The 14,088-nt window shown below is 42.7% G+C and overlaps 1 protein-coding gene across 1 annotated transcript; it reads right to left on the reverse strand.

The window, feature by feature from the left end:
* Nucleotides 1–1,894: 1,894 nt before the first annotated feature.
* Nucleotides 1,895–10,026, reverse strand: LOC144331118 (ribosome biogenesis protein BMS1 homolog). The gene is made up of 4 exons (XM_077946371.1): nt 9,818–10,026; nt 7,399–7,478; nt 2,790–2,932; nt 1,895–2,047 (listed from the first exon to the last, which is right to left on the reverse strand). Exons 1-4 carry the CDS (start codon nt 9,885–9,887, stop codon nt 2,014–2,016), a joined length of 327 nt encoding a protein of 108 aa, XP_077802497.1. The 5' UTR covers nt 9,888–10,026; the 3' UTR covers nt 1,895–2,013.
* Between the last annotated feature and the right edge of the window lie 4,062 nt (nt 10,027–14,088).

Here is a 14,088-nt window from a genome sequence, read left to right on the forward strand (position 1 = left end):
TACTGGGAGTCACAAATTAATACAACAAAACCAATGTTTTGCAAACATCCACTATGTATAAAGGTATATAAATTCCGAACCCAGGCTGAAAAATAATTCACATAAGCCACACCTCAGTGGAAACTTACCCATGGTAGATAATACAACATAATCTAAATAAAAGAGACAAGGCATGTGGCTTTCAGAGACAAGGCATGTGGCTTCTGGACAGCCACAAACTCCCTGACTCTGCTCTAGTGTTTTGGCTACCAAAAGAAAGCCGAGTGGCCTCAGGTCTCTTAAACAACAAGAAAGCAACCTATGGAAGATGGCGTGGTATTTGAGGAATATTTGGGGTCTGCTGAAAAATGTATCCTGTATTTTATTTCTAGAAAAGCCTCCCTCATAAGGTCAGATAAGTGAAGAGCCCACAGAGACACATGCATACACAAAGAAAAACAAAACAACATAGAATGAATTCCACCAAAATGTGTTATGATGGCAGAATTACGGGTGATATAATCTTCTGAAATATATCTTTTTATTAAAAATAGAAAAAAAGCAGACTTCCCCTTGATTATCTATAGCCTCTGACCCAAGTGGCTTGGAATCAGAAAACAGCATCACCCAACTTGAAGCCATCTTGGCATCAATGGTGGAGTAGGTGGAGATAAGACTCGACCAGCTCATGGGTGGGCCCCACCTCGTCAACACCACCAAGAAAGGGCATGTGAGGAAAGCACAGAGATCCTGGAGAGACACTGGTTTCACTCAGTTTTCAAAATTAACTTAGACACATTTCCTGAGAACCTTTCTTAATGCCTCAAAAACCAGAGAAGAAAATCCTTATAACAAAGCTTTAAATGTATCCCCATATCCATTAAACTTTTCCAAAGCTCAGTGAGTATATAACCTGATAACCTAAACACCTAGCTAGAAAAATCTCAGTTCCAGTGCTACAACAGTGCTAGCTTTTCTAACATTTTTAAATAACCCTGATTTTAACCCAGTAAAATTCCACTTGAGAACTAAGAGATAAACATTGGAAATCTGCTTTAAAATAAAGAATGAGGAGACCATTGTGAATGAGAAAAAGAAAAAGACCAATGAGAGCTGGCGAGCACACTGGTTTTGTAGAAATGGAGATAAGCCGTGCAGGTGCCACACTGGCAGCAGGGCCCGCGCTGGGGCCACGGATCAAGGAGCCATGGAGGACAGGACTCTTCTGCTTGGTACAATGAAAAAAAGGTATTCTTTTTATTCTACATATTTACAATATGCATTTGGGCCTTTATTATAAGTACAAGAGAAAAATCTTCAATAAATAAAAGTTGAGTACATTATCTTTTTTGATTAAAAAATAGACTCGGAAAGAATAATGAGAGTTCAGAGCAATGACTCCTGTCTCACCTGTGCCTGAAAACCGTGGCTGCCACCAAGTCACATAGACAGCGTCTTTGTCATACAGCACACGCCCAACTCCAGAAAGAGGCACATAAACCAGCTGCTCCTTCTTATTTAAACAGCGCTTCTTTCATTGTTCAGGAAGAGCACAAGGGTCTGGGAGGAAACTGACATCACTCATGGCAAAATCTTCTACCCTTGGAAGACAGGACCCAAAAAGCCAGCTTCAGCTGACAGGAAGTCAGTAAGTATCTACTGTTGACTGGGGGGTTAACAACGATCCACAGTCCAAGGGCTGAACCCATGACCCTAAAGAAGGGCATTGTGCCACACTGAAACAGTGGCCCTCTAGCTACAAAACAAGAGGTCAGAGAAGAGGGGATTCGGTAACACCTTTGCAGGCCTACACATAGCTGGCTTACTTTTGAAACCTCCAGCAAGGCCATCTTCCCTTGTTTGGTCATTTTTCACTTTTCCTGAGAAATGAAGCCATCCCAAGAATCCTATGTGTAATTCTAGTACGTTCTACAACAAGAGAATACCTGGCATGTGAAGCTGGCTTTTATTTTTCAAGTGTGCTCCTCTTACATAACCATAAAGTGACACCTGCCAGTCACATTTGATGTTTATTCAGATATCCTCTGGGTTTGTCAAATCTTCCATCCTAGAAAAATAAACTCAATCATACAGCAGATATGAATGCCAAAAGTTCTTATACCTCCTTTCATGTGTCAATGACTCATCACACTCTTGTCCACTAAGCACGCCGTTTAGAAAACTAGAAAATACAGAAATAAGGAAGCGCTGTTCACCATCCAGCAGAAGAAAGGGGGCAGGCACACAATTGTGTCTCTAGGCTGAAAGTGACATTCAGTAAGACATCAGACAGGGACATTCATTCCGTAAGACATCAGACAGGGAGATGACGTCCACCTGGGGTCAGGGAAGAGTGAAGAACATATTCAGAAAATCCCTTTCTGGAAGAGGGTGAGCCTGTGCTCTGGGATTTTTGCTGTGGTTTGGATTCTGGCAGGTGGAGAAAGGGTATTCCAGGCTGAGAAAACCACAGCACAAAGAAGAGCACAAAGGAAGGAAACCGAAGGCACACATGAGGACTCAAGCACCCGGGCATGAAGGCAGCATCACTGAAAACTGAGGATGAACGTAGGATGGGGCCACATCCTGTAGCCTTAAATGCTTCCATTCTCCTAAACATCTCATAATTAATTTACTCTCAAAAGCACAGCATCTTTGAGCAATGATATAAATAGACATTTTCCATCAACTACACTTCTACCCCCACTATTCAAACCGACACAAAATAAATCCTATCACTGTTCTTTTTCTAGCCTTTTTAGCTTTGAAATATATGGCCCAGGAAGAAAAAGTTTACAGTCACTTTTTACCTGTCTGCCAGGATATAAGGGTGAGAAGTTTGCCATGTGAGAGGCCTAAACTTCATAACTGTAATAAAACGGCCCAGATTGTGCATTTCTTGGTTTTGATATTCTCCATGCACCATTCCAGAAAGGCAGAACAGTTTGGCACCCTAAACATTAAAGGAAAATTAAAAATTAAATTTCAATTAAATTCTCGTCAATACTGCAACAAAATAAAAGCTCTAAACAAGCAGCAATCCTAAGAAGGGACACTTCTAGCAAAGCCACTGTCCTGAGGCTTCCAGAGCCTTGCTGGCTTCTTTCAGGACTTATTAGAACCCCACAGAGGCAGAATGCTCTGCAGCCGAGCAGGGGCATCCATCTAAGTATGGTGAGGAGAGGGAGGTGAGGCCTCTGAGCATAGAAATGCTTCTGTGGCCGATGGACCAGAGCAGTATGGAAAGGAAGGGGCAGTGCCTGGTCCTGTAACTGGGAGAAACTTCTGATGTACTCTATTAAGTCCCCACCCCCAAACACCCAGACACTGCCTGGTGCAGCAGGTACAGAGACAAATGAGATACACCAAGAGGCACAGAATAAGCACTCTTTTGAGGGAAACGTTCCAGAGACTGGCAACACAAACACAATGGGGATTCAGGAGGCAAATCCTAGAGACGTTTAGTAACGTCTCTTCAGTCTTTCTGTTTGTTTGTTTGAGACAGAGTCTCACTGTGTCACCCAGGCTGGAGTGCAGTGGCGCAATCTCAGCTCACTGCACCCTCTGCCTCCCAGCTTCAAGCAATTCTCACGTCTCAGCCTCCCGAGTAGCTGGAATTACAGGCGCGCATCACCACACCCAACTAATTTTTGTATTTTTAGTAGACACGGGGTTTGGCCATATTGCCCTGAGCTCGAAACTCCTGGCCTCAAGTGATCCGCCCGAGTCTGCCTCCCCAAGTGCTGGGATTACAGGCATGAGCCACTGTGCCCAGCCTCTTCAGTCTATTTTAAAAGGATTATGCCGTTAGCATCTAAAAATTATTTCTCTTCCTACTGGGTAAACTTCTGTCCAGAACCTGTGTTTTAATCGCTTCTTTGTCTTCTTCAGTTTCTCATTATGCTTGAAGGAGTCGAGGTGGGTGAGAACTCCCATAATTTTAGGAAAGCCATGTACTTGACAGATGTTTAGAAACTTAAACATTTCCATTTCAAACCCAAAGCTGGCATCTATAAGCATCAGTACTTACAAACAGAATACATCATTTCTCAAAGAAACTACCAAAACAGACCACCTACACTAGGGGTTGGCAACTGGCCACGGGCCAAATCCACCCATCACCTGTGTTTGTAACTAAAGTTTTATTGGAACACAGTCACATTAATTCATTTACATATTGTCTATGGCTGCCTGGGCGCTACAACTGCAGAGCTAAGTAGCTGCAAAAGATATGATCCACAAAGCCAAAAATACTTAACTATCTGGCCCTCGACAGAAAAGTCCCACTGCAGACTAAATCAAATGACTACACAGGCATCACCCAGAGAAACCATCACCCTCTGACTTGCTCTAAAAGGCAACCGTAAGACAATGCGCACTAGGATATAAACTTTCATTTTAAGATTTCTAATGCATGAGAAGTAACTCAGAAAAGGCTGGGTCTAACCTAAGAAATCCTAATTTAAAGAAATGAAGTTTTCTGTAATGTACTTTTAAGCCAAATAACAGGTCTCTGACATCCAAAGAATGGGAAGAAAGTGATAGTCAATGAAATATATTAAATAGGTATAGAAAACCAACCTCTTCTTTCAATCTCCTCACACACACACACACACACACACACACACACACACACACACACACACAATCTGTTTTTTGCTGGGAAGTATGCAGTGGAAACCTCTATCTTGTATGTTAATTTGTATAACTCAATTGCTCAGAAACTTTTTAAAATAGCTACCAGTTTAGAATTAAGTCAAAAAACAGTAAGATTACGATGGATGGTAGTATATAAGAAAATATAAGCAGATAAGACCAATTTTTAAAATTTAAGATGTTTCAAAGATGCAAAATAATTTCAGAATTGATTCCTGGAAACTTCTAGTTTTAATATTAAAGATAGTTCTGTTCTTACCTTTCCATGGATAACTGAAAATAACACAAAATGGAAACAGAAATGCCCACCTTTGATTAAACTAGGAAACATTCAAAACCCAAAACCACAGAATATATGAAGTTGGGCTTGCAGGAAAGCACAACTGCCACTGCAGACCAAGGCAGCAAGCAGAGCTCTCCAGCAACACTGGACCAGCTCGAAGAACAGGTGGAAAATCCTCACACCACATCTGATGCCAGAGTGCCAAGGGGCAAGCAGCTGGTTATAGGGTCAGGAAGAACAGGGAGCAAACAGTCCCTCAGCTGCCAATCTTTGTCATCTAAGCCAGTGTTACTCCCCTAATCCACACACGCACATACACACCCAAATCCACGTACTGTATGTGCCTTTGCCGTAGTCAGGAGGCTCTGACAACCCAGAGCAGAGCAATCAACATAAGCTAGGCTAAATAAATTATGGTGCATCCATAGAATGGAATAGTATATTAAAAAGAAGGAGGCAGAGCTACAGTACTTACTGATTATATGCCTCCAAGATATATTACACAAAAAAAATCAAAGCACAGAAGAGTGTGTAAAATAAGCTACCATTTGTGTTTTTAAAGGGTGGCATGTGTGTTTATATGTATCTGGAAAGATACTGCTCTGCAGGGCCCTGAGAGACCAGTGGTTAGAGCAAGGAAAGAGAAAACGCGCATTGTGTGTACCCTGCATTAGTCAGAGTGCTTTACCAAATGTGTGCGCTCCTTTTGAAAATCTGAAAAAGATTTACATAGGCATCTCCCTCAGTGATGGTTAAGAGGCTGGGAAGGGGAGCAGGGAGGGAAGGACAAAGAGGGAAAGGTTAACAGGTACAAAAATACAGTTAGATAGAATAAATTCTAATGTCCAACAGCACAATAGGGTGACTATAATTTATTATATAATTCAGAATAACTACAAGAATGAAATTAGAATGTTCCTAACGCAAAGAAATGATAAATGTTTGAAGTGATGGATATCTGAATTACCCGATTTGATCATCACACATTGTATGCTTCTATCAAAATACTACACGTACCCATAAATATGTACAACTATTATGCATCCATAATAACTATAAATAAAAAAAGTAAAGGCATCTCAACATGTATGTCTTTAAAATTAGAAACTTGCTACATTTTAAATAAAAGAGAAACAAATGACTTCTGTGAACTATTTCAATCTTTTCAAGTATACAAGATTTAGTAATCTCTATACAACTTTACATTAATTACACTTATTTTTACTAATAGTAGCATTACATGTTCAAAATTTGACTGTTATTTAGTTTTCTGACATTACAATGGCACAACTTTAAAATCTGTATTACTTTTTCCTTTATATTTTAGGAGTCTTCTTGGGCCAGAATATAAAATAAGTAGCTCTAGAAAAAAACTAAATAAAAATGAAAGAAACAGGGTATCTGTCACCCCACACTTCCTAATCAATATGGCTTATTTTTTGCTACTTTTTTTTTTTTTTTTGGAGACAGAATTTCACTCTTGTTGCCCAGGCTGGAGTGCAATGGCGCGATCTCGGCTTACCACAACCTCCGCCTCTTGGGTTGAAGTGATTCTCCTGCTGCAGCCTCCTAAGTAACTGGGATTATAGGCATGCACCACCCCACCCAGTTAATTTTGTATTTTTAGTAGAGGCGGGATTTCTGCATGTTGGTCAGGCTGGTCTCGAACTCCTGACCTCAGGTGATCCACCCACTTCAGTCTCTCAAAGTGCTGGGATTACAGGCGTGAGCCACTGCGTCTGGCCTTTTTTTTTTTCTTTTTTTTTGCTAATTTTTATTTTATTTTTGCTAATTTAAAAGATAGTTAATAGAATATCAGAAATAGTGAACATTATCATTTTCATAAATGCAAGAGCCTGTACATTTTCCACACACTGAGTACTATCTAAATTTTCCATTGATAAACTCTGGCCTCTTCTTCAGGCAATTCATGTACTTACTTTAGCGTTATCATTAAGGATGAAGGTTCCAGAACCATCAGGAACAAGGGTCCCATCTTCACACAAGTTACTTAACTGCTGGGAGGCTCTATTTCATCTTATGTAAACTACAGATAATACCTACTCACCTCAAGGGTGTACCAAGGGTTTACATAAGCTAAATTTGTAGAAAGCAGTTAGCACAGTGCCAGGAAGGGTCCAAGAAGAAACGGTACTTACTATGATATATTTGTACATATATATGTATGCATGTTAATGAGTTCTTATTAGCTGTGTTCATTAAAGGTTTTCTCCATCCTGTCATTTGCTTTTAGATTTTGGAATACATTTCATTGTGCACATTCCATTTGTATTATTAATATAACAACATTTATCACTATTATTATTGTCATCATCAATTCAGTTACATTTACTGTATCCCTGATGATGACCATGTTTCCTTTAATAATCATAAACTCTCTTCCCTTTATCACAGGGTAAATAACCTATCACAACGCTGTAAGTCTCCATCAGCACCCCAGGCTGCCCCTGCTGACTTACCAGATCTGCTGCTTTAGCCAGATCAATCATCATGTTAATATCACACCCACATTCAATAATGGTGAGTCTGCACTTTTTACCTATAAGTGAAAAGATGAAAATTCTACTTTAAAAAGACTCTGAAAAAACTCTAACCGTCAACTCTTAATTTTCATTTTTTAATTGCATCCAGTAAAACACCATATATGCTTACAGGAGTGTACCCGAAGTTCATTTTTATAGGCAAAAACTGGTAAAATAAAATAAATTCCATCCTGTTTTTCTTCCTGTGTTCTAAATTTAGATAATATCAAAAGTCTACCCAGATGAATAAAAGTGCTCAAACAGGGAAAATTCTGACTAGACAGGCTCCATGATAACCATGATCTTGCTGTTCAGCTGCGGGCCAATGTCTTCACCTCTATCAAAATTTCCTGTATTCCCACTATCGCTAAAAACATCCTCAAACATAATGCAACAGAATCCTTATAACAATAATTATTTCTAAATTAAGGTAATAAGAAAATGGTCAAGAAAATATGGGCTGGGCACAGTGGCTCATGCCTGTAGTCCCAGCACCTTGGGAGACCAGGACAGGTGGATCCCTTGAGCCTCGTTTTGAGAACAGCCTAGGCCACATGGGTAAACCCCATCTTTAGAAAAACATAAAAATTTACAAAAAAGGAAAAAAAGGATAAATTAGCCAGGCATGGTGGCATACACTACTCAGGAGGCTAAGGTAGGAGGATTGCTTGAGCCTGGGAGGTTGAGGCTGCAGTGAGCTGTAATCACACCACTGCATTCCAGCCTGTGCCACAGAGTAAGACTCTGTCTCAAAAAAAGGAAAAGAAAATATGGATGCTCCAAAGATAAAGAAAAGCCTCAATCCAACTATATTACTGCAATCACAAGAGATTTCAGAGTGCGCATTGCCATTCTACCACTGGAAGTTTGTTTCACCTTCCCTCAAACTTGGAAAGGGCATCATCTTCCAAAGCTGACAAATTCTCATAGGGAAAAGAGAAAAGGCGCACTTCCACCAGCATGTGGCTTCATAAGGGCAAGCATGTGCACCTGGCACATAGGAGGTACGTGCTCTCTGTTAAATGATGTGTTCACAGTGACAAGGCCTGCTAGGCCCTTCCAAGGAACATGCATGGCAAAGCCATAGAGCAGTCAGGATAAGATATGTATCATATCCTTATCTCTGGGAACTTACCCTTTTCTGAAGTTATAGCCAACTTAGTAAAAGTGTAAGAGAGGTAACATGATATGACAATATTTAACATGTTCCACTCAAGAAAACAACAAACACACGCATGTCCCTCAGATGACAACAGCCACGCCAACTCTGTGTCTGTGGCGGCATCTTCTACCTGACACGATCCTCACAGGGCCTCCGATCTCAGTCAACTTCTGCCGGGTGAAGTTCCCAATGAGGCATTATATCAAAGTGCTCTTTCCAACTTTGGAGGCCCTGTCACCACTGCTACTATTGGTGGGGGCTCTAGTGGAGTTCAATAAACCACTGGCATATGATGCTTTCTTATCTTCAAATCCTAAGTCCCATTTATTTAAAAAAAAAAAAAAAAAAGTAAACTCACTTTCAAAATAGAGTAAAAGGTATCAATCTTGTAAGTAGACTTTTTTTTTGTATACTTTCAGATATAGAGTACAACAGACAATACAAAAATATAAGTAACTTGTCAATTATTAACTTATGACCCCTATCCAAATCAATTGCTGTTCAATAAAGATGTAACAAGATGACTTCAATAGTATAGAGTTGAAAATTAAACACTCCTTAAATCTGACGGTTTTACGAGTGATTTTAATAATTTTTTAAAAACCAAAAGGTAAATACCGAGGCAGTGCATCATAACAGATAAGAGCAGAGGCTCTGGAGTTAAATTTGGCTCTCCTACTTACTGGTTATATGATTGGAGGTAACGTGTTTTCTTGACCTCAGTTTTCTTGTCCATAAAATGAGGGCAAGAATGATTCCTACTCTGGTAAGGCTGCTGGAAGCATTTAGTTGAATAATGTTTAAAGTACACTGCTAAGAATATCACAAGGACTCACTAAATAAAGCTATGTTAGTATTACATATTGTAATTTTTGTATTTTATATTACAACTTTGTAAAACATATCCAGAGGGAAAAAGCACACTTATCACCATAGAAACAGTTTAAAGTTTAGGAAGAAACAAATTCTATAAATTCTTGTATCTTGGGCAAGAAACACCAAGCAGTGTGCAGATGCTGGAGGCAAGGCAGCTTTTATGGCAAAGTTTCTCACGTTTTGGTAAAAGCCACACAGCATGCATCTCCATGTCCTCTGGAGCTGAACTAGACTTGTGAATCCAAATGTCACCTGTAAGAGGCTCCTACAATTTAAAAAGAATCAATGGAAGAACCAACAGACTGTAGCTAAACATACCTGTGAAAGGATCGAGCCATCTGCACAGCAGACTGAACTGCAAAAGCTTTGGGATTTCTCTTCCGGGCATCTTCTTCGTCTCCTAGCTGGAGATCCTGCAGATGCCGCTTCTTTTTCTTTGCAGCTTTGGGTCCACTGTTTTTCTTTCTGTGTTTCTTCTGGTCCTCAGTCTTCATAGCGGCTATTTACCAACAACAAGTTGGTAACCTACAAGGAAGAAGGTTGGGGTAAGGAGGTGGGAGAAGCATTTTACAATCTAGGCAATACCCAGGGAAAAACATTAAATTTCATTTATTTATTTATGAAGAGATGATGTATTTGTTCTCTGAACAAGGGTACAAACTGCTTAACCATCCCCAATTTCATTTCTCTCTGTTATGCTATAAATTAGATGAGTTACCTCTGCTAAGGGTACATTTTATGGTTAAGTTACTTTTTATTCATCTCAAGTGTCACCATCAGCTGTATCTATTTCTGCAAGGATGAAAATATTCCGTATCTGTACTTTTCAGCCATTTAGCCATTAGCCACATGTGATTACTTAAAATGTACTTAAAGAAACTGAAAAAATGAATTTTTAATTAATTTCATTCTAACTCTAAATAGTCACATGTGGCTACCATACTGGACAGCTCAGACCTAGATATCAACTGGACTAATGAAGTGGTTTCCTAACTTAAACTAAAACTTATAATTTTAATAAAAATTTTAAAACATTTTTATGAACTTCCAATACGATCGCAGTATTACTTTTAGTACCTGTTGACTCTGTAAAACTCCTAAATTACAGCTCATCTACATACAGTTGAAAAATAGCAGTATCTGTATGTTTGAGATATGACTAGTTCTAGATGACGCCTGGAGACCCCATGGACTTACAGAGACCCTTCCAGTGATTTCTAAGGTACCTGGGAATCTGTGGCCAATAAATTGGTAATCACTGAATTAGTGAGTTTTTTAAGGATATCGGGCTGCATAAAATCTGACAGCTTGATTGAAAAAAAGCGGAGCAGGGTGCCATTTCATTCAATTAAGGTCTTGTATTCATTCCGTTTAATAAATGTTTGTATCTGTCTATGATGTGCTAGCCACTGTGCCAGTAAATGGATACAGCTATGATCTGACTTGCAGAGGAAATCCAAACTAGTGTCTTCCGCGCCATGCAATAAGGGCTACATTGCAAGGCTGCACAGGGTGCTACTGGAGCACAGAGGTGAGTCAGAGGCTTCCCACAGACACACACGAGCGGAAACAGAAAGTCTTTATATATCACCATAATGTCAAGGAACACTGACCGGGAGTTAGGAGAGCTGGGCACTAGGAACGCTTTGAAACTGAATAGCTGTGTGATTTCAGAGGTTATGTTGCTTCTCTACTATGTTTTAGTGCCGAACTTGTACTGTTTCTCTCCCTTCTCTTCTTGGTGGGAAAAGCACAATTTGGGGTCAACAGATTCGGCTCAGGTCTAAGTCGCTTGCCGGGGCCACGTCGCCAGGAAACGACGTCTCCCCGACACCTTCCCTCCCAGTCCGGGCTCTCTGCAGGGATTCATCCCGTCACTCTCCCAACGACCCCCGGGCACACCTCCGGCAGATGCTAAATATGCTGCCCCTCGGGAGCAAAGATGACCCGGAGGACCGGGGGAGAGGACCTTTCCATGCGCACTACTCGAGATCTTCCCAGTGCCCCAGAGCCAAGGACCCCACGTCCGCCTACCCCAGCCCGTGGCACCTAACCTGCTCACAACTACGACTCCTTAAGCCCGCTTGAACACTGCCGGAAACGGAAATTCACCCTCGGGCCGACTCGGCGGAGGGAAACAAAAAGGCAGAGAAAAAGAGACCGCCGCCTGGACCACTTTCAGGGATGAGCAGGAAGAAAGACTAGTCAACAGCTGAGTGCGGGCGCCGGCGCGGTCTGCGCAGTGCGTTCCACCTGCTCCCTCCCGATTCAGCCCCACCCCGCTCTCGGAATCCGCTGCCTCAACTCCAGCGGTGGGACTCCGGAACCGCTTGCACCGCGCTCGCACGAGTCCTCGCCGAAAGCCAGGGCAGCTGTGCGGCCTGGCGCTTGTTTCTTGATGCCATGCAAAAGCCAGAAGAAGACACTTTTGGTTCTGGCCGCCCCGCAGTCACTGTACCCGGGGCGAATGGACTATGGCTGGATTGGGAGTCCACTTCCTCCCCCGTAAAGATGACAGACAAGGGGGATCTCGCGTTCTGGGGGTGCCCTCTTTTGGCCGGAAGCGGTGGCTCACGCCTGTAATTCCAGCCCTTTGGGAGGCCAAGGCGGGAGGATCGCTTGAGCCCTAGGGTTCAAGACCAGCCTGGGCAACATAGGGTGACCCCGTTTCGCGGGGGAAAAAAAAAGCCGAGCACAGTGGCTCACGCCTGTAATCTCAGCACTTTGGGAGTCTAAGGCGGGAGGATTGCTTGAGCCCAGGAGTTCGAGACCAACGTGGGCAACATAGGGAGGCTACCTCTCTGAAAAAAAAAAAAAAAAAAGTCGTCAGCGTCCTGGCGGGCGCCTGTGGTCCCTGTGGTCCCAGCTACTCTGGAGGCTGAGGCGAGAGGATCGCTTGAGCCTGGGAGGCGGAGGTTGCAGTGAGCTGAGATCCAGCCACTGGACTCCAGCCTGGGCGACAGAGCAAGACACTGTCTCAAAGAAGAATAAATAAATAAAATAAGGCCCTCTTTTTCCAGGACCAGCAGACTCTGAGGGCAGGGACAAACTGACCCAGCCTAAACTGCCTCGCTTTCCCTGCTTCCGGGAAAGGGGCTTTCCCTGACGGGGAATGTAGCATCTTGCCGTTTTTTTCCTGCACGGCTTTGCCTCCCAGGGATCCACCCACTGTCACCTGAGGAAATGCTTTGGAGCCCATCTAACCCCCAGCCCAGCTACTTGGGACGCCTACAGAGCGTACATTATCAGAGGATGCATCTTCCTCTAGTCTTGGAGGGTTTCTTTTCAATATGATCCCACCGGTGCACTCAAGGCTCAATTCTACACCAAAAAACTAGGCCCACTCCTGTCACCGACACCCCCAGGCTTCAGGTCCTGTCACAGGGACCTTGCTTTCGCCCCCAGCAGCCCCCAGGTATTCACTCTGCATAGGCTATATACTGGGTGCTAGACTAGGGAGGCTACCCACGTGGCGCATGCTTCCCTTATCCCTGAAGAGCTTAGGATGTAACTTCTTCACACCAGGTCTCTTACTTCTTGGAGATGTCAGTATCCGGGTAGATAATCCTTCTAACATCCTTTTGGTCTCATGAAGCCTACTCTTGTCCTCTGGCCTACCTCAGCTTCCCCCTCCCTCCATAATCAGACCTTAGAACTTGTCAGGTCCAAGGACTGCAATCCTCACAGTATCCCACTCTGACCACCACCTCCTATCTGGAGCAATGGAGAGACTTTGAAGGTGAAAGCTGTCTTTGTTATTCATTCTCCTATGCTCCCTCGCCTGGCTCCTGCAGGTGGTTGACTTCTCCAGGGACACAGTGACCAGTGCCCAGCAGGTCCCACTCCTCCCACCAGCTCCAGGCAGTTTTGTTCTGAGACACTGCTCCTTTCCCCAGCACCTAAGGAAGTATTTCTAGTAAGTTCCAGTGGTATAGCACTGGTGACTTCCCTGACATGCAGAGGGCCATGGCTGGGTTCCTCTGGTGAGGTGCAGGGGCAGGGCACTAAGAGGGGAGGACTCTCCTGAGTTCCCTACCTCAGCCCTAGACTAGTGGCTACTCCTACTATACTTCCTACTAGTCTGTACCGGGTTACTCTTCTTCCCTGTTGCAACGAACAATTCCCTATGTACACTTGTCCTGTTCAAATGACTGTGTGGCTTCTCTTTCCTAATAGAACTCTGACCAATATGCTGTCATTTGCCAATAACTCCCAAAGTTTTATCAGTGACTCAGACCTCTAACCTGAACTCCAGCTGCCTCCATGACATATCCATTTGGATGTTTAATAGACATTTCCAAAGTGATATGCCCAACAGAACTCAGGATCTTCCCTCTCAAACCAACTGCTCAACAGTCTTATGATCTCAGTTGATGGCAATTCAGAACTGAATTGCAGGACACCCAGTTTGTATCTGCAGAGAACTGGAGAACTGCTTAGTGTGGAAAACCCACACATTTGGTGTCACAAGTGTGTGAGTAGAAACAGTTTTCCTTTTATGTCTGTTGGATGGATAATGATGAACCTAGCAGGGCACAGAAAGCTAGGCAGCAGTGAAACTGAGAATGAAGTTATAGTTAATAGCAGAG

The sequence above is a fragment of the Macaca mulatta genome, chromosome 9, assembly GCF_049350105.2.
Source record: "Macaca mulatta isolate MMU2019108-1 chromosome 9, T2T-MMU8v2.0, whole genome shotgun sequence".
Classification (NCBI taxonomy): domain Eukaryota; kingdom Metazoa; phylum Chordata; class Mammalia; order Primates; family Cercopithecidae; genus Macaca; species Macaca mulatta.

Excerpts from the sequence above, each read along its gene's own strand:
- LOC144331118 (XM_077946371.1), bottom strand. The coding sequence starts at position 9,887 with ATGCCCGGAAGAGAAATCCCAAAGCTTTTGCAGTTCAGTCTGCTGTGC. Across the intron at positions 2,933-7,398 it reads TGGCTAAAGCAGCAGATCTG|GGTGCCAAACTGTTCTGCCT; the intron begins GTAAGTCAGCAG and ends TTTAATGTTTAG. Across the intron at positions 2,048-2,789 it reads CCTTATATCCTGGCAGACAG|GATGGAAGATTTGACAAACC; the intron begins GTAAAAAGTGAC and ends TTATTTTTCTAG.